General features: G+C 38.1%; 5 protein-coding genes across 7 annotated transcripts; 3 read left to right on the forward strand and 2 right to left on the reverse strand.

Annotated features, from left to right (window-relative positions):
- Positions 1-2,428: 2,428 nt before the first annotated feature.
- Positions 2,429-4,581, reverse strand: LOC108861909 (uncharacterized). Its single transcript, XM_018635892.2, has 9 exons — positions 4,566-4,581; positions 3,909-4,103; positions 3,668-3,810; positions 3,513-3,573; positions 3,382-3,430; positions 3,147-3,201; positions 2,973-3,060; positions 2,742-2,860; positions 2,429-2,644 (listed from the first exon to the last, which is right to left on the reverse strand). Exons 2-9 carry the CDS (start codon positions 4,084-4,086, stop codon positions 2,573-2,575), a joined length of 765 nt encoding a protein of 254 aa, XP_018491394.1. The 5' UTR covers positions 4,087-4,103; positions 4,566-4,581; the 3' UTR covers positions 2,429-2,572.
- A 3,523-nt stretch (positions 4,582-8,104) lies between these two features.
- LOC130501031 (phospholipase A(1) LCAT3-like) lies at positions 8,105-10,349 on the forward strand. The gene is made up of 10 exons (XM_056995929.1): positions 8,105-8,257; positions 8,408-8,535; positions 8,601-8,736; positions 8,818-8,869; positions 8,960-9,060; positions 9,136-9,321; positions 9,390-9,547; positions 9,670-9,724; positions 9,804-9,857; positions 10,004-10,349. Exons 2-10 carry the CDS (start codon positions 8,453-8,455, stop codon positions 10,166-10,168), a joined length of 990 nt encoding a protein of 329 aa, XP_056851909.1. The 5' UTR covers positions 8,105-8,257; positions 8,408-8,452; the 3' UTR covers positions 10,169-10,349.
- A 34-nt stretch (positions 10,350-10,383) lies between these two features.
- On the forward strand, positions 10,384-13,019 carry LOC130501030 (putative metallophosphoesterase At3g03305). The gene is made up of 4 exons (XM_056995928.1): positions 10,384-10,713; positions 10,825-11,066; positions 11,210-12,787; positions 12,877-13,019. The coding sequence occupies exons 1-4, from the start codon at positions 10,398-10,400 to the stop codon at positions 12,991-12,993; spliced, it is 2,253 nt and encodes a 750-aa protein (XP_056851908.1). The 5' UTR covers positions 10,384-10,397; the 3' UTR covers positions 12,994-13,019.
- Positions 13,020-13,607: 588 nt separating this feature from the next.
- On the forward strand, positions 13,608-20,660 carry LOC108862422 (endoribonuclease Dicer homolog 2). 3 transcript variants are annotated; one of them, XM_018636544.2, is made up of 23 exons: positions 13,608-13,851; positions 14,114-14,199; positions 14,279-14,456; positions 14,659-14,772; positions 14,991-15,125; positions 15,221-15,305; positions 15,382-15,443; positions 15,551-15,691; positions 15,775-15,903; positions 15,987-16,116; positions 16,211-16,307; positions 16,396-16,591; positions 16,677-16,837; positions 16,950-17,165; positions 17,277-17,503; positions 17,580-17,851; positions 17,945-18,372; positions 18,466-18,569; positions 18,649-18,830; positions 18,927-19,136; positions 19,228-19,638; positions 19,727-19,940; positions 20,053-20,193. In XM_018636544.2, the coding sequence occupies exons 2-23, from the start codon at positions 14,114-14,116 to the stop codon at positions 20,058-20,060; spliced, it is 3,786 nt and encodes a 1,261-aa protein (XP_018492046.1). In that variant the 5' UTR covers positions 13,608-13,851; the 3' UTR covers positions 20,061-20,193. The 3 variants fall into 3 exon arrangements, with proteins under 3 accessions (XP_018492046.1, XP_018492047.1, XP_018492045.1); XM_018636545.2 differs by having other exon boundaries at positions 20,042-20,061; XM_018636543.2 differs by having other exon boundaries at positions 13,609-13,851; positions 19,727-20,008; positions 20,088-20,660.
- Positions 20,661-20,895: 235 nt separating this feature from the next.
- On the reverse strand, positions 20,896-22,192 carry LOC108861130 (uncharacterized). The gene is made up of 3 exons (XM_018634955.2): positions 21,709-22,192; positions 21,451-21,536; positions 20,896-21,370 (listed from the first exon to the last, which is right to left on the reverse strand). The coding sequence occupies exons 1-3, from the start codon at positions 22,190-22,192 to the stop codon at positions 21,074-21,076; spliced, it is 867 nt and encodes a 288-aa protein (XP_018490457.1). The 3' UTR covers positions 20,896-21,073.
- Positions 22,193-22,759: the final 567 nt, after the last annotated feature.

The following is a 22,759-nucleotide window of genomic DNA, read 5'->3' on the forward strand; positions in this document are numbered from 1 at the left end:
GCCTCAACTCCAAGCCCATTTCTATACAGTCCAGGTGTTGCCTTATTTCTGAAATTCCTTATCACCACATGTTTCGGTTAAGGAGCAAATGATTTCAATAGAAGCCATGGAACTGAGAATGAAACAAAAGATTATTATCCAGTTCATACTATTATATCATCCCTATCTGTGCAATATACAATTCCTTTTTGACAGCGAAACTAAAAAGGAAACAAAAAATTATCTGCCTGTTTTGTTTGTAAGAAGAGAGAGGGATGGTTTTACTTATCAGTGGAAAACTTAAGGAGGAAGATATGTCTTCTTCTTCAAATCTTGTATGATTCACAGAAGATATTATTACCATATAGTCAAAATAGCAACATGAAAACTCTCCTCTTTAAATATTGGCATTAAACATCTTTTTATGAGCTAAACAAACACCCTCTCCTTTGCTTTGTTCTGAAAACTTTCAAGAGCCTTTTCTTTTCTCAGAAAGCAAAAGCACCTTTTCAAGTTTCTGTTATTAGAGCGCTACAAGACATGGCGCCACCAATCAAGGTACAAGCTAGTTTCATTTCTTTTTCTTTTTTGTATTCCCATGCATTTTTGATCAAATCATGCATCACTTGATTTTTTAAGATGAGTTTTTGGCCATGTGATCAGCAAACCTTTGTGCTGGAAGTGAGCGTGAGATCTGAAAAAGACAGGACCAAAGCGATGGAGATTGTAGGAGGAACAAAAGGTAAATTTAAACAACCAAACAAAACAACATCACAAAAAAAAAAAGAAAAAACAAAAGCTAGCCTAATGAAAAAGAATCATACGTTTTCAGGAGTTGTGTCCGTGCAGTGTGAGAAAGGTCAAGGTAAGCTTACGGTGGAAGGAGAGGATGTGGATTTAGGTGTGCTTATCCAAACTCTGGAGAAGAAAGTAGGCAGCACTCTTACCACTGCCTTTACATCTAATTTTAAGGGTTGATGTGTTCTTGGGGGCAACATTTGACATGCTTTTCTATTTCGTTGGTGTTTCCGGTTTCTAGTTTTTTTTTATGGATATTTCACTTGTTTGAAAATCACTAGATTTTCAGTTTGTTATATGTTGTTGAATGGACTCTGTTGCATGATGAAAGTTGCAGATTTATGAACATTTCCATCGCAATGGTTGTTAAACTTTACATAAAAAAAATGTTGTTGTGACAGCATTAGATCATATACAACACCGCCCTTACTTGGATCATGCCCAAAAAAAAAAAAAAAAACTAAACCAACCAAAACGATCTTTACTACTACTACTAATGCTTGGATCTAAGATTTAACAATGCAGTTTATTCATTATCTTAACTCCCTTAAGCAAGCAGATCTTTTGAGCCTTGGATGACTTTGTCAATGCCTCTTCTAAGGGCTCACTCTCTCGTCTTTCCTACCCTTGGATAAAATCCCACAAAGCAATTAAGCAAACAAAACAAACAAATTCAGATTCGGTTTTGATAAAAAAAAATTCAGGATGAAAACGGAAAAAATATACACATAAAAAAAAGTATTCAGTGGCACTAATGAATGTACATTCATCGATGGAACAAAGCATTGAACAACAACACACGAAGTGACTACAATTTTTTATCACTTTCCATAGCCTTTTCGATCCAACCACTTAAGCCTGCCTTCCTCATCATGTGTGTTTTTGCGCCAATCCTCGCGTCTATATTCCTCTACCTGGTCTGAGAGTCATGACCATAGTGGGACTCCCCATCGAAGCAAGAGTCACTTGAATATCCTCTATATCTTCCCACCACAGGAAAAGAAAAAAAAAAACTTCGTTTTGTTACCAAACAAGCTTTGCATAAAAGCCAACAATTCTTGCAGACAGGAAAAGACGACCGACCTTGCAGAAACAAAGCTGGTTAAATGAGGATGCAGTTGAATTACTAAAAACAATGTGCTGAACAACGAGATCTCATCACCTGCAAAAAGGAATTTTCCTCTTTTAGGTGACATGTGAAGTAATTAATCAATAATTCTTTTTGCGGGAGACCAAACAGCTTCTGAAAGGCTTAGTTTGTTTGAGGAGACTGCACATTAAATCTGCAAATAGCATATTAAAATGTTGACTGAACGATGTGCAGAACTGACTTATAAACGCTGCATCTCATAACTTAAAAGAAGCTTGGATTTCATATCAGGTACCCTTCAAAATCTCGCATTATGTTCCACACTCTGTTCAGACTTCCCATTATTATCATATCACGTGACAAAAACATTTGACCAAGAAAATTTCAAGATTTTTTTTGGTTATAGGAGCGCCATTTGTTTAATTTGAGAAATGGAATGGGTTTTGCAGGTTGGTTGGAAGAGTTCTTCGGTAGTTTACTGTGATGTTTAGTGAAATATAAGAACTGTTACTTCCTGAAAATCTTATCAGTATCATGAAAACTAACTATCAAAACTTGCTGTTGAGTGGTAAAAGAGTTCTTCATTACTCTGCTTTGAGCAACATAACATCGAAAATTATTTGACACTATCAGAGTTTAAAAAAAAAAAAGATTGATCTTAGAAACGCAACTCATTTTACTTAGCACTTAGTAAATTATCTGCTCTCAAAGATGTTCAGATGTAACTCGTCCTGTATAGTCATCCAACAAACCTTTGATCCCAGTGGACTTGAGTTCCTACAAAAGAACACCATAAAAAAAAGAAACTTCATGTTGTGAGGGTGAAAACTAGTGAAGGCTTTTGACGTTTCACTTGCTTTTGTCAGAAACTCACAGACAATACTCCTGCCAAAGCTGCATACGGCTGCTCAACTGGTTTCACAACACGAATTGCGACAACACCGTTCATTCTTTCCTTCTCTTCAGAGTAAAAGTTTCGGTAAACTCCAACACCTGCAGATATAATAAGCACGTCAGGTTAGACCCAATGTCCACATAGCAAAAGAGAGATGCTTTCTAAAATCTTCCATGTTATGTGTAAGTAACTTGGTTAAGATCTTAAAACCTTCTTCTATACTCTCAACTCCAGGAAGAACTTTTGCAAGACCCTCACCTCTCAGCATTTCTGAGAATGAAGTATAATAGCAAACGTCCTGCCATCCCCAAAAAAAATGTTGAATAAAAAATGCTTAAAACCTCACAATGAAGAATTCAGAGAGACACAAGGATCAGTAACTACCTGAACTTTAAGCAGCAAGCATTTATTAAACAAAATAAAATCTCCTGAACCAATCCTGAGAGAGGAGGACACGCAAAACTAACATAGTTAAAGTATATAGACTAAACCAAATTACGAAGTCAATAAGATAATCTAATGTAATTTGTATAATTCTGAAAAATAAATAGTGCAATTGTATTGTTTTAAATATAAATAGTTGCAGATTTATCAACAAAGGTTTAAAGAAGCAGACGACCTCATGTAGTCTCCTACTGCACACCTTCCTTCAGTAGTTTTCAGACCATCTGGTGAATGAGAGTGGCACCAGGGAATTACAAAATGAGGTCGACCAAACAAACTTGGAATCAAGTAAAGAGAAACGGTTACCTTTCAGCTGTGTGAAGTAAGGCTCCTGGACATGAAGCTCAAAGTTTACCTTCTTCAACATCTGACAAAAGGAGACATCTTTATCAAAATTCCAAAACTCTTTCTGATCCAATAAGTAGCTACGAACCAGTTTTTTTTATTTCATTGGTACATACATTTACCAAATCATGTCCCAGACCATGAAACAAGTTGCTATACTTTTCAAAGTTTGAACCTTTATCAACAGAGAAACTCTGCTCCTCGGAAGTAAGACATTCAGACAAAGCCCTTGCTAGAATCTTGTACATCGCAGGTTTTTCTGTGAAAACAGAGCCGTTTCTAAGAAAATTCAGTTAAACCTAAGCTCTTTAGTCTCTAAGATCCTTTGATAGACAAAGCAGAAGTTGATAACTTTACCTGTTGAATCTGTATCTTCCTCCTCCTCCAGGAGATGGATGCAGAGATCTCGAGGCAGCTCAAGATCGAGACTTTGAGCTGTTTCATCCCAATGAGAGCGCAGTGTAAACCTTAAAAGTGGTTCCATGGTTTCTCCGATCTCCACTGACTTCGTTCCCGGCGACTGTGGTTGTTCCATTCTCTCCGAAGTGTCTCCTGCCAAAGTCAACAGGCAAAAGTGACACAAATAAACAAAACTTGGGAAGTTTCATTAAGACCCCTATAGTTTATAAATATCACAAGATGTTCCAAAAATATTCAAAAGTACTAGATAAGACCTTCTGTCTATTCCATTTAATGTGACGGAGTTAAAAATCATTAACGGAAATAAAGTAGTTACCGTTTGTGATACATTTGATAAATTATAAAAATTCAATAAGAAATTCTTTTGATTAATTAAAAAAATAAAAATAAATAAAAAATATAAAATTGTGGATTTGTATTAATATTATCGTTTATTTTAATATATTAGATCAATTTAAACTGATTCTAAACGATTTAAACTAATTTAAATTATACTAATTAAAGTTTTTCAGATTTATTTCACCTATGACTGATACTCTTTGTTGTTTAGGTGGATATTTAAGCACAGTTTAGACTAATTTTTATTTTACTTACGTGTAAGTGTGTAACCAACGGAGTTGAAAATCTTTTAGGACGGAAAGTAGAGAACGTCGTCGTGTCGAGAATGGTAGGTAAAGGTAACTAACTAGAAGATGTGACACGTGAGGAGCACGTGAATAAATCTTTTCGTGTAGAGACAGACTAGAGAGAGAGAGAGAGAATCGCAATCACAGCGACAGTCAGACACATGGCATATTCTCGGACATCTTCCCTCTGATGACTCATTAACCTCTGATAAGCCCCCACACAAAAACACGACCTTTCCAAAGTTTTCTCCTGACCTCTGTAGAAAGAAAGAAATAAAGGATCCGAATTTGAATATTCCGGGTCTACACACAGACCCGAACTTCGACCCGCCGAAGATGAAATGGGTTTCGTGTCCGTGCTGGGGAAGAACCAACGACGACGAAAACGCCGGAGGCGAGGTGGCTGACAGAGATCCCGTCCTCCTCGTCTCTGGCATGGGAGGCTCGATTCTGCATTCTAAGAAGAAGAACTCCAAATCCGAAATCCGGGTCTGGGTCCGGCTGTTTCTCGCTAACCTTGCCTTCAGACAGAGCCTCTGGTCTCTCTACAATCCCAAAACCGGTAATAGATTGAAAAAAAAACAAAGCTTTACTTCTGGTGTCCTTATTCTATATTCTATTCTTACTTCTTCCTTTTAAATTTGACTCCTTTTTAATAAATTTTTAGTAAACTTGAGATTGAACAGAAATGAAAGCTCTCGTGAGGAAGACGAAGTCTCGAGAGGATTTGGAAAATGAATATTATTTCTGTCAATCGTAAAATAATGAGATACAAGTGTTTATATACAAACCATAAACTATCCGGTACAAGCCGGTTCTAACTAAACCATAATCTAATGTATAAACCACATCATGATACTTAATACTCCCCCTCAAGATGTAAGCCATTACATCTTGGACATGAAGAACACCAAAGGAATTAGAGGAGACTGAAACTTATATCAAAAAGATGTCTGGTGGTCTTGGCAGTGAACCATAAAGGAAGTCAAGAATAAACATGAACCAACCAGAACAAACCAGAAGCATACTGCTCTGTTTTTGTCGAATGATTTGAGGCAAAGTCTGTTGCAATAGCAGCTCATGATAGACTAACTTGTTAAGGCTGTGTAAAGCTGCTTGATCATCACTGAAAAACAAAACAGAAGCAACCATGTGAAGATCACGCAGAAGGTTGCAGAACCAATACAATTCCCAAGAAGCAGTAGTCAAGCAAATATATCCAGCTTCATCTTCTGAACTCCTATAAACCACATCATGATTCTTAGACAGGCAATAGGCCGAGTCAAATCTGGAATCATTCTTGAGATAACTCAAAATGTAGGAAGCAGTTAATAGATGTGTAACATGAGATGCAAGCTCAGAATGCTGATTGACGCCACTGATTTGAAGACAGTGCAGATACAACTCCTTGAAACTACAAGCATGCTTGCATCCAACAGGACTAACCAGAACCTGAATATCAGGTTGCTGTAACACAGCACTATGCTGCAACAAGATACGAGAGGAATACACACCATGTAGAACATGAGCAGAAAACAACTGCAGTATTGTGTGAGAGAGAAAGTTCTCTGGTGAAAGCTGTTGCTCTTGAGTAACATATGATTCTCTGAACAAATCAACGGATGCCATATCTAATGAAGAAGCTGTCTCAGCTATACTGCAAAATGCAGAACAAACAGCCACATGTATCATCATACGAGCTTCACCACAACCATGAATCTGTTTAGGATTTGCTAACAAAAGCTCCCCCTCTCTATAAGCATATCTGTGTGCAAAACGAAGCCAGAACGCAGCAATATCATCCCCAGCTAAGATCATTCCATAATCTACAGAGATTATTCCAAAATATGTATCTATAGTGAGGAAGGAGAAATCTGCAAACCATAAACTTCTCTCTGGTGGTCTTGATAGAAAACCGTATGGAATAATCATTTCTGGTGGAACAATGAGTTCAATCAAACCAGGAAACGATGGATACGAGTTCATCACTAGACCAGCCATAAGATGAACTAAAACTGAAGAAAAATCTTCAGGAATGAAAGAGTTCCAAGCATACAAGCTTGCTTTACCAGTGTAACACCCAAAATTGTGAGAAATTATCATCAAAGCAGCTGTATTATGATCGGTGGAACAACCCAGAGAGAACCATAAAAGCGGCAAAACATTTGCACGATCCTGAACATCTGAACAACCACGAGCCGACACTGAGCCATGAGGCTCCACTCGAGTCGTTGGAGATGTGATTACCAGTGAATCCAGTGTTGAACCTCGAAAATTACTCTGGCCTAGACATACAGAAGTAATCGGAGGAGATGAAGAACCAGAAGGATCATCACGAGCCTTCGGTAATGAAAACTTCAGCGAATCCGGTGTAACCGTCCGATATGTGAAATTGCCTCGCCATTTCACCGTTGACATCGATTCAAGCTCAAATCAGAGAAATAAGCATAAATCGCACAGGAAATAGGAAGCAGAAGATCGAATCAGCTACATATATTGATCGCGAAGCTAATGATCCAAGTTCTGTTGACAAACTGGTACTCCACCAGAATCGAACTCAGAGAATGAAGACGATCCAACGAATCGCTTCACATAACCAAATCAGAACAATCGAGGAAATCCAATCTCGAAATCAAAAGAATAGAGCTCGAATCTGATAATCAAGCTGATAAAAGAAGAATCAAAGCTCGATCCAGAGAAATTAGAACTCTACCGAAGAGATTGGGGCTCGCTGAAGATGATTTGATGAAGCCGAAGCTTGAGTGATAGATCAAGCCGAGGAAGATGAAAACATGATCAATCGTTGAAGATCAATCCGAAAACAACGAAGCGGAAGATGATATGAGCGTGAAACCAGGCTCTGATACCATTTTAGTAAACTTGAGATTGAACAGAAATGAAAGCTCTCGTGAGGAAGACGAAGTCTCGAGAGGATTTGGAAAATGAATATTATTTCTGTCAATCGTAAAATAATGAGATACAAGTGTTTATATACAAACCATAAACTATCCGGTACAAGCCGGTTCTAACTAAACCATAATCTAATGTATAAACCACATCATGATACTTAATATAAATCTTTGTGTAAATGAAGATGCTTTTGATCCTATCAGACTAATCTATCGTCTGCTAACTTTTGTTTGTGATTGCTTATTGCGAGTGGTTACTTTTATCTTTTTGTGATTTTATAAACAATCGTTTTTCTGGATTGAGTGTGGTTTACGAAAATTTAAATTGGAAAAGTTGACATCTTTGGATTTAACTGATTTGTGGGTCAAAATTCTAATTACGTGAGGGGAACTCATTTTTGGAGAAGAATGTGAAGTGGAGATTAAAGTGTCTGTTTCTTATCTCAAATGTATTATCACCCTTCTGGACCCTACGCTGGAAAGGACTTTGTAGTTTGTCTTAATGTAAAGTCATGGTTCTTGTGCCATTGCATCATGCATTACGACAATCTTTAAGACTCACCCGTGACACTATGAACTGCCAGCTTACCATGTTGTGTGCGTAGCAAAAGTAAGTTGGTGAAGAAGGTGTGTAATCTTGAGTGTCTTTTTTTTTGCAGGTTATACAGAGCCATTGGATGAAGATATTGAGATCTTGGTCCCTGATGATGACCATGGACTCTATGCAATTGACATTCTAGATCCATCCTGGGTAAATATGATATTCCTTTTCTTTTCTGCCTACTTTGTTTTCATGAATCTATGCAATTGTCAGCCTTACTTATTGTTGTATACTTGATAACTTAGAGTTAGTTCGTTTTCTTGTTATGTTTGATATTCTACAACTCTGATTTTTTTTCAGTTTGTAAAGCTTTGTCACTTGACGGAGGTGTATCACTTTCACGATATGATAGAAATGCTGGTTGGATGTGGTTACAAGAAGGGGACTACACTATTTGGATACGGTTACGATTTCAGACAAAGCAATAGGTCAAAATTTGCATTCAAAATCCTACCTGAAACTTTAGTTCATTACTTTATTTTCATTCTTGCAGGATTGATCAACTCATGGTCGGTCTCAAAAAGAAGCTGGAAACTGCATATAAAACTTCAGGGGAGAGGAAAGTCACTATCATCTCCCACTCAATGGGAGGAGTTATGGTTTCCTGTTTCATGTTTCTCTATCCCGAGGTACTATAATGATCTTCTTCCTCCACATTATTACCACATCCAAAGCAAGATTAGTAACCTGTTTTAACCACCATTTGGCAGGTTTTCTCCAAGTATGTTGGTAAATGGATTACAATTGCAACTCCTTTCCAAGGTTTTATACAAATAATAATCTCTTTTGGGAAAGCTGTTCATACCGTTTTTTTTTTTAAACTGGAAATGACTTTGGATTTGGTTTAAACAGGAGCTCCAGGGTGCATCAATGATTCACTCTTGACTGGAGTGCAGTTTGTGGAAGGCTTAGAAAGCTTCTTTTTCGTATCACGATGGACCATGCACCAACTGGTAATAAAATTCTCTCAGCTGTTTGAGCTCTGGAACTCTTGTTCTCTCTGATTGATTTAAAACTTTTTGTTTTAGTTGGTAGAGTGTCCATCTATATATGAGATGATGGCAAATCCAGATTTTAAGTGGAAGAAACAACCTGAGATTCGAGTTTGGCGTAAGAAAACTGAAAAGGACAACGATGACACTTCTGTGGAATTGGAAACATTTGGATTAACTGAGAGTATTGATCTATTCGACGATGCATTGAAGAATAACGAGGTGCCACACTAAAGCTTTTTTTCATTGGCTTTGAGATGTTCTCTCATCTGACTATGTGTTAATTGTAGCTAAGCTATGGTGGGAATAAAATAGCGTTACCGTTTAACTTTTCTATCCTTGAGTGGGCGAGTAAGACGAGAGAGATTCTCAATAAAGCGAAACTTCCTGATGGAGTTTCCTTCTATAACATTTATGGAGTGGCACAGGATACGCCTTTTGATGTTTGGTATGCATTCATTACCTACCACTCTTGTCCCAACCAAACAAAGTTTCCTGGTTGATTCATACTGTTTTGCAATCTAAGCAAAAGCACACAAAACTGTTTTTTCTAATTTTTTAATGTTGCAGTTATGGCACAGAGACTTCTCCAATTGGGGATTTGTCTGAAATATGTCAAACTATGGTGAGTGAGATGAGTCTTCTTGAGATGCTTTTAGACCTATTAAAATTTGAATTTTAAAAAGTCTGTCATCTTGTTTCAGCCTGAGTATACATATGTAGATGGAGATGGAACTGTACCAGCTGAATCAGCAGCAGTAAGCTACTTACTCTCTCTTGTTCATCCTGACTTGACTTGTCTGTTTTCTCTTGAAGCAAATCTATAAAGAAAAAGCTTGAATATAGATTGCTTCTCTTGTCACTTCTCTGGACCTTCAACCACGTTTCTACTTTATCTTCACAGGCTGCTCAGTTCAAATCAGTTGCGAGTGTAGGAGTGTCCGGAACCCATAGAGGACTCCTCCATGATAAAAGAGTGTTTGAACTCATCCAGCAATGGCTAGGAGTTGAGCCTAAGAAGACTAAACGAAAGCACTCAAGGACTCGCAAAGTTGCTGCTTCTGGTTAAAATCCAAAGCCTAAACTTAAAAAAAAAACTTGTATGAATAAATTAAAACAAAGAACTGCCTGTGATGTGATCATTTTTTAATTATATGTAAACTGTGACATGTATGTGCCATGTAAAGGAGCAAGCTTTGTGATTTGTTAATAAAGAACGAATAAAAATGTGGACTTTTCTGTAAATACAATCTGAGAGAGAGAGAGATTCCATGTGATTCGCGAGAGAAAGAGAGGTGATGGAAGCGAACGGCGACGACGATGAGCAGCCACGAAAGAACACACCTTTGCAGCGGAGTTCGATTCTTCTTATTCTTCTTCTTCTGTTAATCTCTTTGTGCACGACGAGTGTCTCTGGTTCTGTAGACGAATCTGGAGGAAGAAGAAGAGTGATCGAAGCGAGAAGTGGACAAGACTTGGTCTGGGTGGTGCAGCTCTCAGATCTTCATTTCAGCGTTCATCATCCCGAGAGAGCTATCGATTTCAGAGACACAGTTGCCCCTGCTCTCTCTCTCATCAACCCTTCTCTCGTCCTCATCACCGGCGACCTCACAGGTTAAATAATTCATCCAAAGCCATCGACTTTTTTTTTTGTTTCATTACAAGAAATTGCTATGTCGGAGATACTCAGCTCGTTTGTCTTTTATTTGGGGTTTATTATATCAGATGGGAAGAGTGAAGACTTGTTAACAATGAAGCAAAACGAACAAGAGTGGTTAGAGTACTCGAGTGTGATGCGAGATGTCGTCAAGAGAAGTGGGTTGAACAAGACCATCTTCTATGATCTTAGGGGTAACCACGACAACTTTGGTGTTCCTTCTCTTGCTTCATCCGTTGATTTCTTCTCAAAGTATAGCATCAATGCACAGTTGGGAAGGAAAGAGAATATCAACACCATTACTCTCGAGGTCAGCTTATATTGTCTTGTATACATGTAAATGGAGTTGTTGTATAGAGAGTATCACTTGTACATTGTAGTTGAATTAATGAGGATTGAGTTTATTTTGTTTGCTTCTAATACTTCTGTTGTGTGTGTTTTTGTTGCTAACAGACTAGTGAACGTAAACATCTGTTCGTTGGTGTTGACACCACGATGGATATTGGACTACGAGGCCCGACTAATCTCTTCGGCCACCCAACCGATGAGCTTCTAACCTCGCTTGACTCGCACTTATCGCAATGGGACGACGAAGACGAGAAGAAGCCAGCAAAGCCTGTGACAAAGATATCGTTCGGGCATTTCCCTTTGTCCTTCTCAGCTTTGTCGCGTTCTAAAAAGAGCCTTAGAGATGTTTTCTTGAAGCACTCCGTCTCTGCTTATCTCTGCGGACATCTTCACTCGAGGTTCGGCAAGAACCTCAAAAGACTCCACTCTGGTGGTGGTGTCGGTTTCTCGGATAACGACTTGTTTCAGCTGAACATGAGGCGGAGCAGCGGCGGTGAGGAGAGCGATACGAACTGCTCCTTCGGAGCCTCCCCGGCTGCTGAGTTCTGGGAGTGGGAGATGGGTGACTGGAGGAAAAACAGAGCGGTCCGGATCGTGGCAATCGATAGAGGTCATGTCTCGTACCTTGATATCGACTTAAAGTCAAATGATGCACACAAGACTATTATATTACCTACCTTCCCGTTAGATTCACGTTTCATGTCAACGTCCTTAGCACGCCACAGATACGAATGCCAACACATGATCTCCTCATCTTACGACGCGATCAGAGCCATTGTGTTTTCTCGTTCTATAGTTGTTGACGTTGTGGCTAGAGTCTATGACTGGAGCCCTGGATTTGACAATCTCGTCATGGAAGCTCCGATGAGAAAACACGGTGACGATTCTTCTTCGGGAGGAGCGTCGTTTTATTCGCTCCCGTGGAATTACAGAGCCTTTGAAGATCCTTTGCCTGATAGGTTTTGGCTTCAGATAGAAGTGACTGACATCAAAGGAAGATCGACTTTATCTGAGATGAGGCCGTTTTCGATCAACGGTCTGAGCTCTGAAGTCTCGTGGACATGGAACGAGTTTCGTGTCATGGGATGCCAGTGGGCGGCGTTGTATTTCCCTATTCTATGGTCTGTGCTGTGCTGTTTGTTGATGGCTTTACTCGTACCTAAATGCATCATCGTTGTTTTCAAGAAGCAGTACACTCTCAAGAAGTTCGTCGCCAAGAAAGGATTAGTCACGTTTGTGCTGTGGATTCTCCAAGACCTCTGCAGACTCCCTGTGGTTTGGTTCGGTTACGTGGCGTATTTGTTTTATCTCGTATTCTTCCCTTGGTTCTCCGGTGAAGTGTTTACTGATTCCGGGAAGAGAACGTACATGACTATTATGGGGTGGGTGGTCACGAGCTCAGATAGGAAACATGAGTACGTTGGAGAGCCTGATGTAATGGTTCTGGTGATTCCGCATCTGGTTTTCGTTGTCATCCCGAGTTTGTTGATCGTGTGTTGTTTAGTTGCTGAGAGAGAACTCTATAAAGAGCACGTTAGAGCTGTTTCTGGTAAGAAGGAAGATGACCATGACAGGGGAAGGAAGAAGAGATGGCAACGGCGATCTGTGTTGTTCTCTAAGAGGAGACTGGTTCGGAAGTCGCTTTTGTTAGCTTCATTGGCTCTGTACTGGAAGCATTTCAAGGTAACACTTCTTTAAAAAAACTCTTGACGGCTTCTTGTATCATCAGTGTTCACTTTGTGAAGCATTCTTTGTTTTGGTTGCTTTGACAGAATTGCTGGAGTCTAGCTAGAGCTTATGAGATGAATGTGGTTCATTTTCCAGGTTACAGTCTTGTGGTTCCTTTGTTGCTGCTTTATGTTGTCTTCAAAACCCATAAAGCTCCATGAGAGAAACAACAAACACTCTTTTGACAGTTTTCCTCACTTACCTTACGGAAAAAAGAGCAACTAATTCTTTTGTTTAGCATCCAAAATTGCAGCTTATGTTCAAGTATCCATATAAATATTTGGAATTGTCTCTAACATTAGCTATAATAACTGCTTTAAACAATTACTCCCTCCCTTTCAAAAATATCAATTTGTTTTATAAAAAAAGCATTCGATTTTTTTTTTTTACTCTGTGGCACAATAGCCTAAATAATGATAGTTATTTACATTCAAAAAGAATATTCGATTCAAAAATACTTTTTTACATTTTATTAGTTATTAGTTAAATAATGATACATTGGTAATTTTTAAAACTAATTAATGTTTATTCAGTTTGTATTAATTAAATGTTATAAAAAATATTAAATCACAAAATAAACGTCTCAACAAAAGAATATTTAATTACAAAACTGATGTATTTACACTCAAAATTTAGTAATACGTTTTTAAGATGTATGAAATAAAGGATGGGCCTTTAGGTTGGGCTTTCTTAAAAGCTCGAAGGTATATAACACTATAGCCCCATTATAATGGCGTCATAACCAGGGCAAGGATATTTTTCACTGTCAACAACAGATGAATCAGTAATTTCCCGATATATCATCTTCCTCGTTACCGAGAGAGAAGTCCAAAAACAGTCACTCTTCTTCAAACAATTTTCAAAGTCTTTTTTTTTTGTTTTTTCTCGAGAACGGCTGAATATTTATTTCTAATTTTAATTAATAAAATACGCAGAGTCTATATAGCTTGATCGTTCGTTCGATCATCGTAAAAAACCCTTTCCGAAGTTTCGTCTCTCTCTATCCTTCATTCTCGCTGGTGCGTCACTTTCGATCTCATCATTTGGGGGAAAACGGCAGAACGTTTGCTAGAAAAAAAAAACTGCAGAACGTTTGCTAGATTTGTATCTTTTGTCTTTTTTTGTGTGGATTTTTACTGGAAAGTAACCAATAGTTGATGATTTGCTTCGCTGTTAAGTATGTGTATGTGCAGTACTATTTTTTACTTTTTACTCTTTTGTCTTTATATATAAATTGGTTTATCTTCTCTTGTAAGCTTCTAGTATCATTATTGTTTTTAGATGATGATGATGATGTGTACTGATGATATGGAGACTGATATCGCCGATCAAGTCTCTGCTTCTTCTCCTCTACCATTCGCGAGAAGGTAGTGATGATGATCCTTTTGTAATTTTTATTTAGCTTTGTTTATTTTCTTACGTTTTGTTTGATTTTGAAAAATGCAGTTATCAAGTGGAGGCGCTTGAGAAAGCAATGAAGCAGAACACGATTGTTTACTTGGAGACTGGTTCTGGCAAGACTCTTATTGCTATTATGCTTCTCCGTAGCTATGCTTACCTTTTCCGCAAGCCTTCTCCTTGCTTCACCGTCTTCTTGGTTCCTCAAGTTGTTCTTGTCACTCAAGTATGATCCTTTCTTTTTTTTTTTTTGTTGTTGTTTAGTTTATGTACAATGTGACTTGTCCTTGTTTTAATCAATGTTGTGTAGAATTGGTCTCTCATTGTAGAAAGTGGATCAAGTTTAGAGACATTAGTATTACTTTCTTCTGTAGTGGTGTACTGATTGATGTTTCTTACTTCGTCCTTTTGTTGTGTGTTTAACGCAGCAAGCTGAAGCGCTGAAGAGGCATACGGATCTGAAAGTGGGCGTGTATTGGGGATCCATGGGGGTTGACTATTGGGATGCTTCTACATGGAAACAAGAAGTCGATAAATATGAGGTTTCCTTTCCTTTTTTTTTTTTTGACTGATTACATATGTACTTTCTGTTTTTTTTTCTGCTCAAGTGATTGGAGTGTTTAGTAGATTCACTACTCGCCATTTCATGTCTCTGCGGTTCAGACACTCTTGCTAACCTGCATCTCAGTCTTTCATATGCCGACTGATTGGAGATTTTTAGTTGTTTACTCTTTTTTTCTTTGCTCTCTCACAAATGCAGGTTCTTGTGATGACACCTGCCATTTTGCTCAATGCATTAAGACATAGTTTTCTGACGTTGAACATGATCAAGGTTCTAATATTTGATGAATGTCATCATGCTCGGGGTAATCACGCGTACGCTTGTATCTTGAAGGTGAGCGTAATATATACTGATTACTGACCTGAATGAAATATCATATTATAAGCTATCTTTTGCACTTTTGACAATATAAACCTTTTTCGTGGCAGGAGTTCTATCATAAGGAGTTAAATTCTGCAACTTCATTCGTTCCTCGAATATTTGGGATGACTGCATCCCCTGTGAAAACAAAGGGTATAAAGATTTAACGCATTTCTCATTCTATCCTGATTGGGTTTGTTTTTATTCCTTCTTACTTCTCTCACCTCAGGTGAAAACTTGGATAGCTACTGGAAAAAGATCAGTGAACTCGAAACTCTAATGAATTCAAAGGTTGCTCTTTTCTCATCTTGAGTTTTTTTGGTATTCTCTTTCCTCTTTGTAGTGTGAACTTTTTTGGTTAGAGATAATGATATCTTTCTTGTGCTGTTTTTGTTAAGGTGTACACATGTGAAAGTGAGTCGGTGCTGGCTCGTTTTGTCCCCTTTTCTACTCCGAGTTTCAAGTACTACCAGCACATGGGAATACCAAGCTCTAAACGCGCAGGCTTGGTAGCGGAACTTGAAAAGCTAGCCACAGAGGTATATATTCTAAGGCTTGAATTTCAACGAGATTGGTTTATATCTTTTACATTAATGATGACAATGTTATAATTACAATACAGCATCTCTTAGCCCTTGAAACACTGGATCTCAAGTCATCCACTGTTAATTCTATAAAGAAGAGACTGTCAAAGATATGTTCATCTATAACTTATTGTTTGGATGAACTTGGAATTTTTATGGCGCAGAAGGTACTTTTTTTTGTTTTAAGTGCTGTTCCAAGGTTTTAGGTTACAGAGGAAAATAAAACAATTGTTTTTTTTCTCCACAACAGGCTGCTCAGTTATTCTCAACCAGTCAGAACGACTTTGTCTTGTGGGGTCAACTAGAGAAGTTTAGCGAAACCTCTATAAAAAAATTCTGTAGTACTGCTTCACAGACCATTTTAGCTTACATACCTGATGGTACATTTATCCTAAGATAATTTATATATAACTGCAGATTCATTCATTTGTTTCTTTACCTCGGATCTTATTTTGGTTCATTCTGCACATATAGGTCCTACCTGGAGTGTTGCTAACATAAAAAGAAATGTGGAGGCAGGTCTCATAACGTCGAAAATAGTCTGCCTTGTTGAATCTCTTCTTGATTATAGGTATGGGCACACTTTCTTTTCTGCTTATTACACTGATAGATCTAGACACATTGTTTCAAATCTGATCCTCTGAATTTAATTAATACAGCTCCTTGGAGAAAATACGGTGCATCATATTTGTGCAAAGGGTGATAGCAGCTATGGTTTTGGAATCCTTTTTGAATGAAATTCTTCCAACCTATAATAGCTGGAAAACTGAGTACGTTGCAGGAAATAACTCTGGCCTGCAAAGTCAATCCCGGAAGAAGCAGTTTGAAACTGTGGAGGACTTCCGAAAAGGCTTGGTATGGTCAAATTCCCCCTGAATTGTTGGAGGCGTCTGCTTCTAGCAATTTTTTAAAATTCTGAGTAATCTCTTTTTGTTCTTAGGTGAACATCATCGTCTCAACATCTATTCTAGAGGAAGGTCTAGATGTTCAAAGTTGCAATCTGGTTGTCGGATTTGACCCTGCATCCAACATTTGCAGTTTCATACAATCTCAAGGGCGTGCTAGAATGCCTAACTCAGATTATCTGATGATGGTGAAAAGGTCTGTTACTTATTTGTCTTCGTCTCCATATATCTTGCGATTTGATTGTAAAAACATTAGCTCCATGCTTAAACAAGATCTAATTTCTTTTTCATTATGTTGCCACTTGCAGCGGAGATATGCCCACACAATCTCGGTTGATGAAATATATTTCTGGTGGGAAAAGAATGCGTGAAGATTCTTTGAGTCATTCTCATGTTCCCTGTCAACCTCTTCCAAATGATTCATCCGAGGATTTCTTCCGCGTCAACAGCACAGGAGCAATTGTTACTCTTAGATCAAGCGTCAGCTTAATATATTTCTACTGCTCAAGGCTTCCTTCAGATGAGTTAGTCTAATACATAAGCAGCTTTATCAGTTAGTTTTTTGTTTATTCGAACTTTTCTTCTTTATATTCTCTCTGATTTCTGTTTTTTTTTGTGTTTGTTTGCTGGAAAAGATACTTCAAACCAGCTCCTAGATTTGATATAGACGAGGATCGGGGGATTTGCACCCTTTACCTTCCCAAGAGCTGTCAAGTCAAAGAAGTTAGAGTCCAAGCAAATAAAAGTGTGTTAAAACAATCTGCATGTCTTGAAGCTTGCATTCAGCTGCACCAAGCTGGTGCTCTCACTAATCATCTTGTCCCTGACATGGTTTTGAAGGAAACTGTCCAACAAAAACTAGGTAACTTTCTGCTTCTTCATTCTTTGAAATTTATGCTGTAGGATAAACCATTCATCTACGACGTTTGAGTTTGCAGGGAAAATCCATTACGACCCTGAACAGCCAAGTTACTTTCCTCCAGAGCTAGTCTCCCAGTTTTCAGCACTGCCGCAGACAACATACCACTTCTACTCAATAAGGATGAAGTCAGAATTTCCAAGAAGTCTTCATTTTAACGATATTTTACTGGGCACGAGGGTTGAGCTCGAAGCTGACATTGGGAACACATGCTTCCGCTTAGAAGATCATCTTGGCTCAATAGCTGTGAGACTGAGTTATGTGGGATCGTTTGACCTTACACAAGATGAGGTATTTTTGCTCATTTTTCTATATCAGGTACATCTAATTTGTATCTCAGTTAAAATCCGATTCGATCAGACTCTCTGTTTTTCTTGTGTTCAGGTCCTCTTGTGTAGAAGGTTTCAGATAACTCTTTTCAGAGTTCTTTTGGATCATAGTGTGGAAAATTTGATGGCGGCGTTGGATGGGTTGCATCTCAGAGACGGTGTAGCACTTGATTATCTACTAGTTCCATCCACTCATGAGCAAAAAGCATCTCTCATTGATTGGGAGGTGATAAGATCCGTGAACTTAACGAGTCATAAACCTTGGGAAAGGCATGCGGATTGTTCTGCCAAGGATGCTTCTTGCATTCTACACACAAAAGAGGGGTTGTTTTGCACCTGTGTCTTACAGAATGCTTTGGTTTACACACCACATAATGGATACGTCTACTGCACCAGAGGTATTCTCAGCAATTTAAACGCAAATTCGATATTGACGAGGAGAAAGTCTGGCGATGAGTCCTACATGGAGTACTATGAGAAAAGGTACATATATTTTACATAGAAAATTTAGACGATTATAAGGATTGAGTTGATATATCCATCTTTCCGAAGATAAGGTGTGTAATTTTGTTGCAGGCATGAGATTCGTTTAAATTTTGTGGATGAACCTTTTTTGAACGGGAGACACATTTTCACGCTGCATAATCACCTTCACATGACCAGGAAGAAAAAGGAGAAAGGTTCTTTAATCTTTAACCTCATTATGAGTTCTTCTTGGATTCCTTAATTCCTTAAATTTTAATTTTCATTTTGCTGCAGAGCATGACAGAGAGTTCGTTGAACTACCTCCTGAGCTATGTCATGTCATATTGTCTCCAATATCAGTGGATATGATCTATTCCTATAAATTCATGCCATCTGTTATGCAACGGATTGAATCTTTGCTTATAGCATTCAACCTTAAAAAGAACATCCCAAAAGTCTATATTCCAACCATCAAGGTACAACTTTCAGACATTTTTTCTTTTTGAAATTTGATACAAATCAATCGGGCACTTTCATTTTGATTTTTTTTTTTACTCACTTGATGACTACAGGTTCTGGAAGCTATCACAACGAAGAAGTGCCAAGATCAGTTCCACTTGGAATCACTAGAAACACTTGGTGATTCTTTTCTGAAATATGCTGTTTGTCAGCATCTATTCCAAAGTTATCATAGTCATCACGAGGGTCTTCTCAGCACGATAAAAGATGGAATGATTTCGAATGTCACGCTCTGCAAATTTGGATGTAACCAGAAACTTCAGGTAGAACATTCTTTAGTAGTAGTCTAAAACGGCTCCATCACTTCTGGTTCTAGAGAAATGTTTATCAAACTCTATATTCTTTTGATTACAGGGATTTATTCGAAATGAGTGTTTTGAACCTAAAGGGTGGATGGTTCCTGGTCAATCATCTGCAGCTTATGCTCTTGTTAATGATTATCTATCCGAATCTGGAAACATGTACATTGCTAAGAGGAGGAATTTGAAACGCAAGACTGTGGCTGATGTCGTAGAATCACTTATTGGTGCGTATCTTAGCGAAGGAGGTGAACTAGCAGCGTTAGCGTTCATGAACTGGGTCGGTATAAAAGTCGATTTCACAACTACGGTGATCCACAGAGAGCCATCAATACAAGCTGAGAAGCTTGTGAATGTAAGCTACATGGAGTCTCTTTTGAACTATAAATTCAAGGATAAGTCTCTTCTAGTCGAGGCATTGACTCATGGCTCGTACATGATTCCTGAAATTCCAAGATGCTATCAGGTTCTGTCGTTTCTCCATGAAAGCCAAATCATATACTTTTGATTCTGTTGGTGTTTCAGTTAGTTTACTAATTTGACTCTGCTTGCAGCGGTTGGAGTTTCTCGGCGACTCTGTGTTGGATTATCTTATAACGAAGCACTTGTACGGCGAATATCCTAATCTTTCTCCTGGACTACTAACCGACATGCGCTCTGCTTCTGTGAACAATGAATGTTATGCTCAAGTAGCGGTGAAATCAAACCTGCACAAACACGTTCTCCATGCCTCTCATGATCTCCACAAGCACATCTCCAGAACAGTCGGTGAGTTTGAACATTTGTCGTCTGTGCAGTCCAGTTTTGGATGGGAATCCGAAATAGCTTTCCCAAAGGTAAACACACTTCTTTTTTTTTAATTTCCCTAGTCTGAACACAGGTCCTTAAATGTCATGGTGGCTTTGCCATCGTCAGGTTCTTGGGGATGTGATAGAATCTTTAGCTGGTGCGATACATGTTGACTCGGGTTACAACAAGGAAGTAGTGTTTGCGAGTGTAAAACCTCTTCTGGGCTGTATGATAACTCCAAAGACTGTCAAGTTGCATCCTGTGAGAGAGTTGACAGAGTATTGCCAGAAAGCTCAGTTCGAGTTGAGTAAAGCTAAAGGTTACGAGAAGGGTGAAGCTTACTTCAAGGTTGAGGTGAAAGCCAAGGAAATGAGTTTTGCTCACACATCAAAGGCATCTGATAAGAAAATGGCCAAGAAATTGGCTTACAAAGAAGTCTTGAATTTACTTAAGAAGAGTCTGGACTCTTAAGTTTCTCATTCTTGTGGAATCGAGTTGGAATAGAAACTCTATTAGACATAAGATTGTTGAGATGATTAGTATTTTGTTTAATACAGCTGCTGATATTTTAGCAAAGCATGTTTAGTTGTTGAGGAAGACTTTATTGCTTCCATCTAAGTCGAGTTAATGAAAAGTTTATGATTCAAAAAAAGATTAGTATTTTGTTTAATTATTTTATCTATGTTATTAATTTGTATTCTTAATGTAGTCGTATCTAGTAATTTGTTCTACCAAATAGCTATTCTATGAATTTACTTTAACTACATGATTTAAAGTCTGTGAATATTCTTGACCAAAAAAAATGTTTGCGAGTATTCAAATAGATTGCAAATGATTTAAAAGAAAAAGATTCATAATTTCTTAAAATAATCCTTGTGACTATAGATTTGATTCTTGCTTTATAGTTCACTAATATTGTCTAATATCATCAGTTGAATATCATCATAATATCTGTAATTATTACAAAAATTGGTCTAGCTACTTGGTTCAAGAAAAACTCTGTTAATCAAACAAGAACAAAACAAAACTGAAATCAATCTTCTCTATAATCGGAAAAAACATAACAAGATACAAAGAGAGGCAAAAACAGCCTAGAGTAGGCTTAATTTGATTCAAGCCAAGAGCCAAAAGTTCTTGTGACGTTTGGTAGTGATCAAGTAACCACCAAGCTTCCGGTTCTTTGGTTTAACCGCAATGGTCATACATGAAGCCTTCTCAAGGCAATACTTGAGAACTCCGGCTCGGCCACGCCGTTTCTTCCATCCCCATCGCTTCACTACTCTCCAAACCGGCGGTTTCTTTTCTTCTCCGACTACTAAGAGGGTCACTTGTTGTTCTTTAGCTTCCTCCACTATCTTCTCTCCTTTCTCTTTCTCTTTTCCTTCTAGTCTTCTTATCTCTACCTCTATCTGTTAATTATATATACACAATGATCACATTTTAGCGTTTTTGAAATGCTGCAAACGCTTTTGTTAGAATATGGACTCACCCCAGGTCGCTTTGTTTGGCAGAGTTTCTTTAGAGTGTGGACGAGTTCATCGGTCTTAACTTCACGTTTCCGGTTCTTCTTCTTGCCTTTATGACACCAAGTTCAAGATCTTTAGAAAGCCAAATAATATTTAAACATTTTACCAAAGCTGGTTGGATCAGCCGATAGGAAAAATGAAAAGATACAAATGTTTTCATGATGAATTTAAAAGTGCGTTCTTTCGAAAAAAAAGAATTTAAAAATGAAAAGATATGTTACCTTTTCTAAAAGGTTTGGAGAAATATAAGAGGAAAAGATAGTCATGTGATTGTAATGTGTGCTTCAAAGCCCATTCAAGAGCACCAGTTGAAGCAACTACTTTATCCACCACCACCATCACTCTATTCCCTGCCTCGGTGATCTCCTCCTCTGCCGCCGCTTCCACCGTTTCCACTTCTTCTATCTCTTCTTTGCATTCAGTTTTGTTGCCACCGCTTACAACGCTTTTTCCATTGTCTTTTTCCTCCTCTTCTTCTATTTCTCCTTCTCCTTCTACCACATCCTCCTCTTCGAATTCTTCATACTCGCTACTATTGTCACCATCGTTTTCCTCTTCTCTAACGCCATTTTCTCCTCTTCCAAGAAACTCGATTCTTTGGTCCCTCTCTATGGAACGAGAACTCGGTTTGAAACTAGATGTTGAAGAACGGATCCGTACATGTCTTAAACTCAACTTAACTGATTTCTTGAGCGATCTAGCCATCTTTTTTTCTACGAATCTTGATTCTAACAACAATACATTGATCTTTGTTATTATTAGTCAGTATAAAAAAACATACGTGCAAGAGAACAAAACAACAAAAGAGTTCCTAGGACGTGCGTACCACTAAAATATATTAGTCCGAAGCTAAGGACAGAACACATTAGTTGTAAAAAATGGCCGTTCATGGTTTAGTGTTTGCATTGTAATGTTTTATGTTGAAAGTTATGGTCATATGGTTTTAATTTATAGATGTTTTATTATATTGTTTTACGTCTATAAATTTTTAGTTTTGCCTTATTCCAGTTCTTGTTTCTGTCTCGGTGCAACAAAGCTTTTGATTGGATCTCAAGATCTGAATAATTCAAACATTACTTCTCAATACTTAAATCTCTCAGAAGCTAATATTAGCATCTATTGCAACTTGTCTCTCCACATCTTCTTCCAGAAATCACCGACAAATTTCATATCACGTTCCACACTCTTCAGACAGCGAGCAAGAGCTATACCTTCCTTCTTCTTCCCGTCCTTACTAACATGTGCAACCATTGCAAAACCGTAAGTAGCCGG

The sequence above is a fragment of the Raphanus sativus genome, unplaced genomic scaffold (genome assembly GCF_000801105.2).
Source record: "Raphanus sativus cultivar WK10039 unplaced genomic scaffold, ASM80110v3 Scaffold0082, whole genome shotgun sequence".
Lineage (NCBI taxonomy): Eukaryota > Viridiplantae > Streptophyta > Magnoliopsida > Brassicales > Brassicaceae > Raphanus > Raphanus sativus.

Excerpts from the sequence above, each read along its gene's own strand:
- LOC108861909 (XM_018635892.2), bottom strand. The coding sequence starts at position 4,086 with ATGGAACAACCACAGTCGCCGGGAACGAAGTCAGTGGAGATCGGAGAA. Across the intron at positions 3,811-3,908 it reads GGAAGATACAGATTCAACAG|AAAAACCTGCGATGTACAAG; the intron begins GTAAAGTTATCA and ends CTGTTTTCACAG. Across the intron at positions 3,061-3,146 it reads GCTTGCTGCTTAAAGTTCAG|GACGTTTGCTATTATACTTC; the intron begins GTAGTTACTGAT and ends TGGGGATGGCAG.
- LOC130501031 (XM_056995929.1), top strand. The coding sequence starts at position 8,453 with ATGATAGAAATGCTGGTTGGATGTGGTTACAAGAAGGGGACTACACTA. Across the intron at positions 9,548-9,669 it reads GATACGCCTTTTGATGTTTG|TTATGGCACAGAGACTTCTC; the intron begins GTATGCATTCAT and ends TTAATGTTGCAG. Across the intron at positions 9,858-10,003 it reads TACCAGCTGAATCAGCAGCA|GCTGCTCAGTTCAAATCAGT; the intron begins GTAAGCTACTTA and ends TTATCTTCACAG.
- LOC130501030 (XM_056995928.1), top strand. The coding sequence starts at position 10,398 with ATGGAAGCGAACGGCGACGACGATGAGCAGCCACGAAAGAACACACCT. Across the intron at positions 11,067-11,209 it reads TCAACACCATTACTCTCGAG|ACTAGTGAACGTAAACATCT; the intron begins GTCAGCTTATAT and ends TGTTGCTAACAG. Across the intron at positions 12,788-12,876 it reads TGTACTGGAAGCATTTCAAG|AATTGCTGGAGTCTAGCTAG; the intron begins GTAACACTTCTT and ends TTGCTTTGACAG.
- LOC108862422 (XM_018636543.2), top strand. The coding sequence starts at position 14,114 with ATGATGATGATGATGTGTACTGATGATATGGAGACTGATATCGCCGAT. Across the intron at positions 15,444-15,550 it reads AAACTCTAATGAATTCAAAG|GTGTACACATGTGAAAGTGA; the intron begins GTTGCTCTTTTC and ends GTTTTTGTTAAG. Across the intron at positions 16,117-16,210 it reads TTTAGCTTACATACCTGATG|GTCCTACCTGGAGTGTTGCT; the intron begins GTACATTTATCC and ends CTGCACATATAG.
- LOC108861130 (XM_018634955.2), bottom strand. The coding sequence starts at position 22,192 with ATGGCTAGATCGCTCAAGAAATCAGTTAAGTTGAGTTTAAGACATGTA. Across the intron at positions 21,537-21,708 it reads CTCCAAACCTTTTAGAAAAG|GCAAGAAGAAGAACCGGAAA; the intron begins GTAACATATCTT and ends GGTGTCATAAAG. Across the intron at positions 21,371-21,450 it reads GCCAAACAAAGCGACCTGGG|ATAGAGGTAGAGATAAGAAG; the intron begins GTGAGTCCATAT and ends TATAATTAACAG.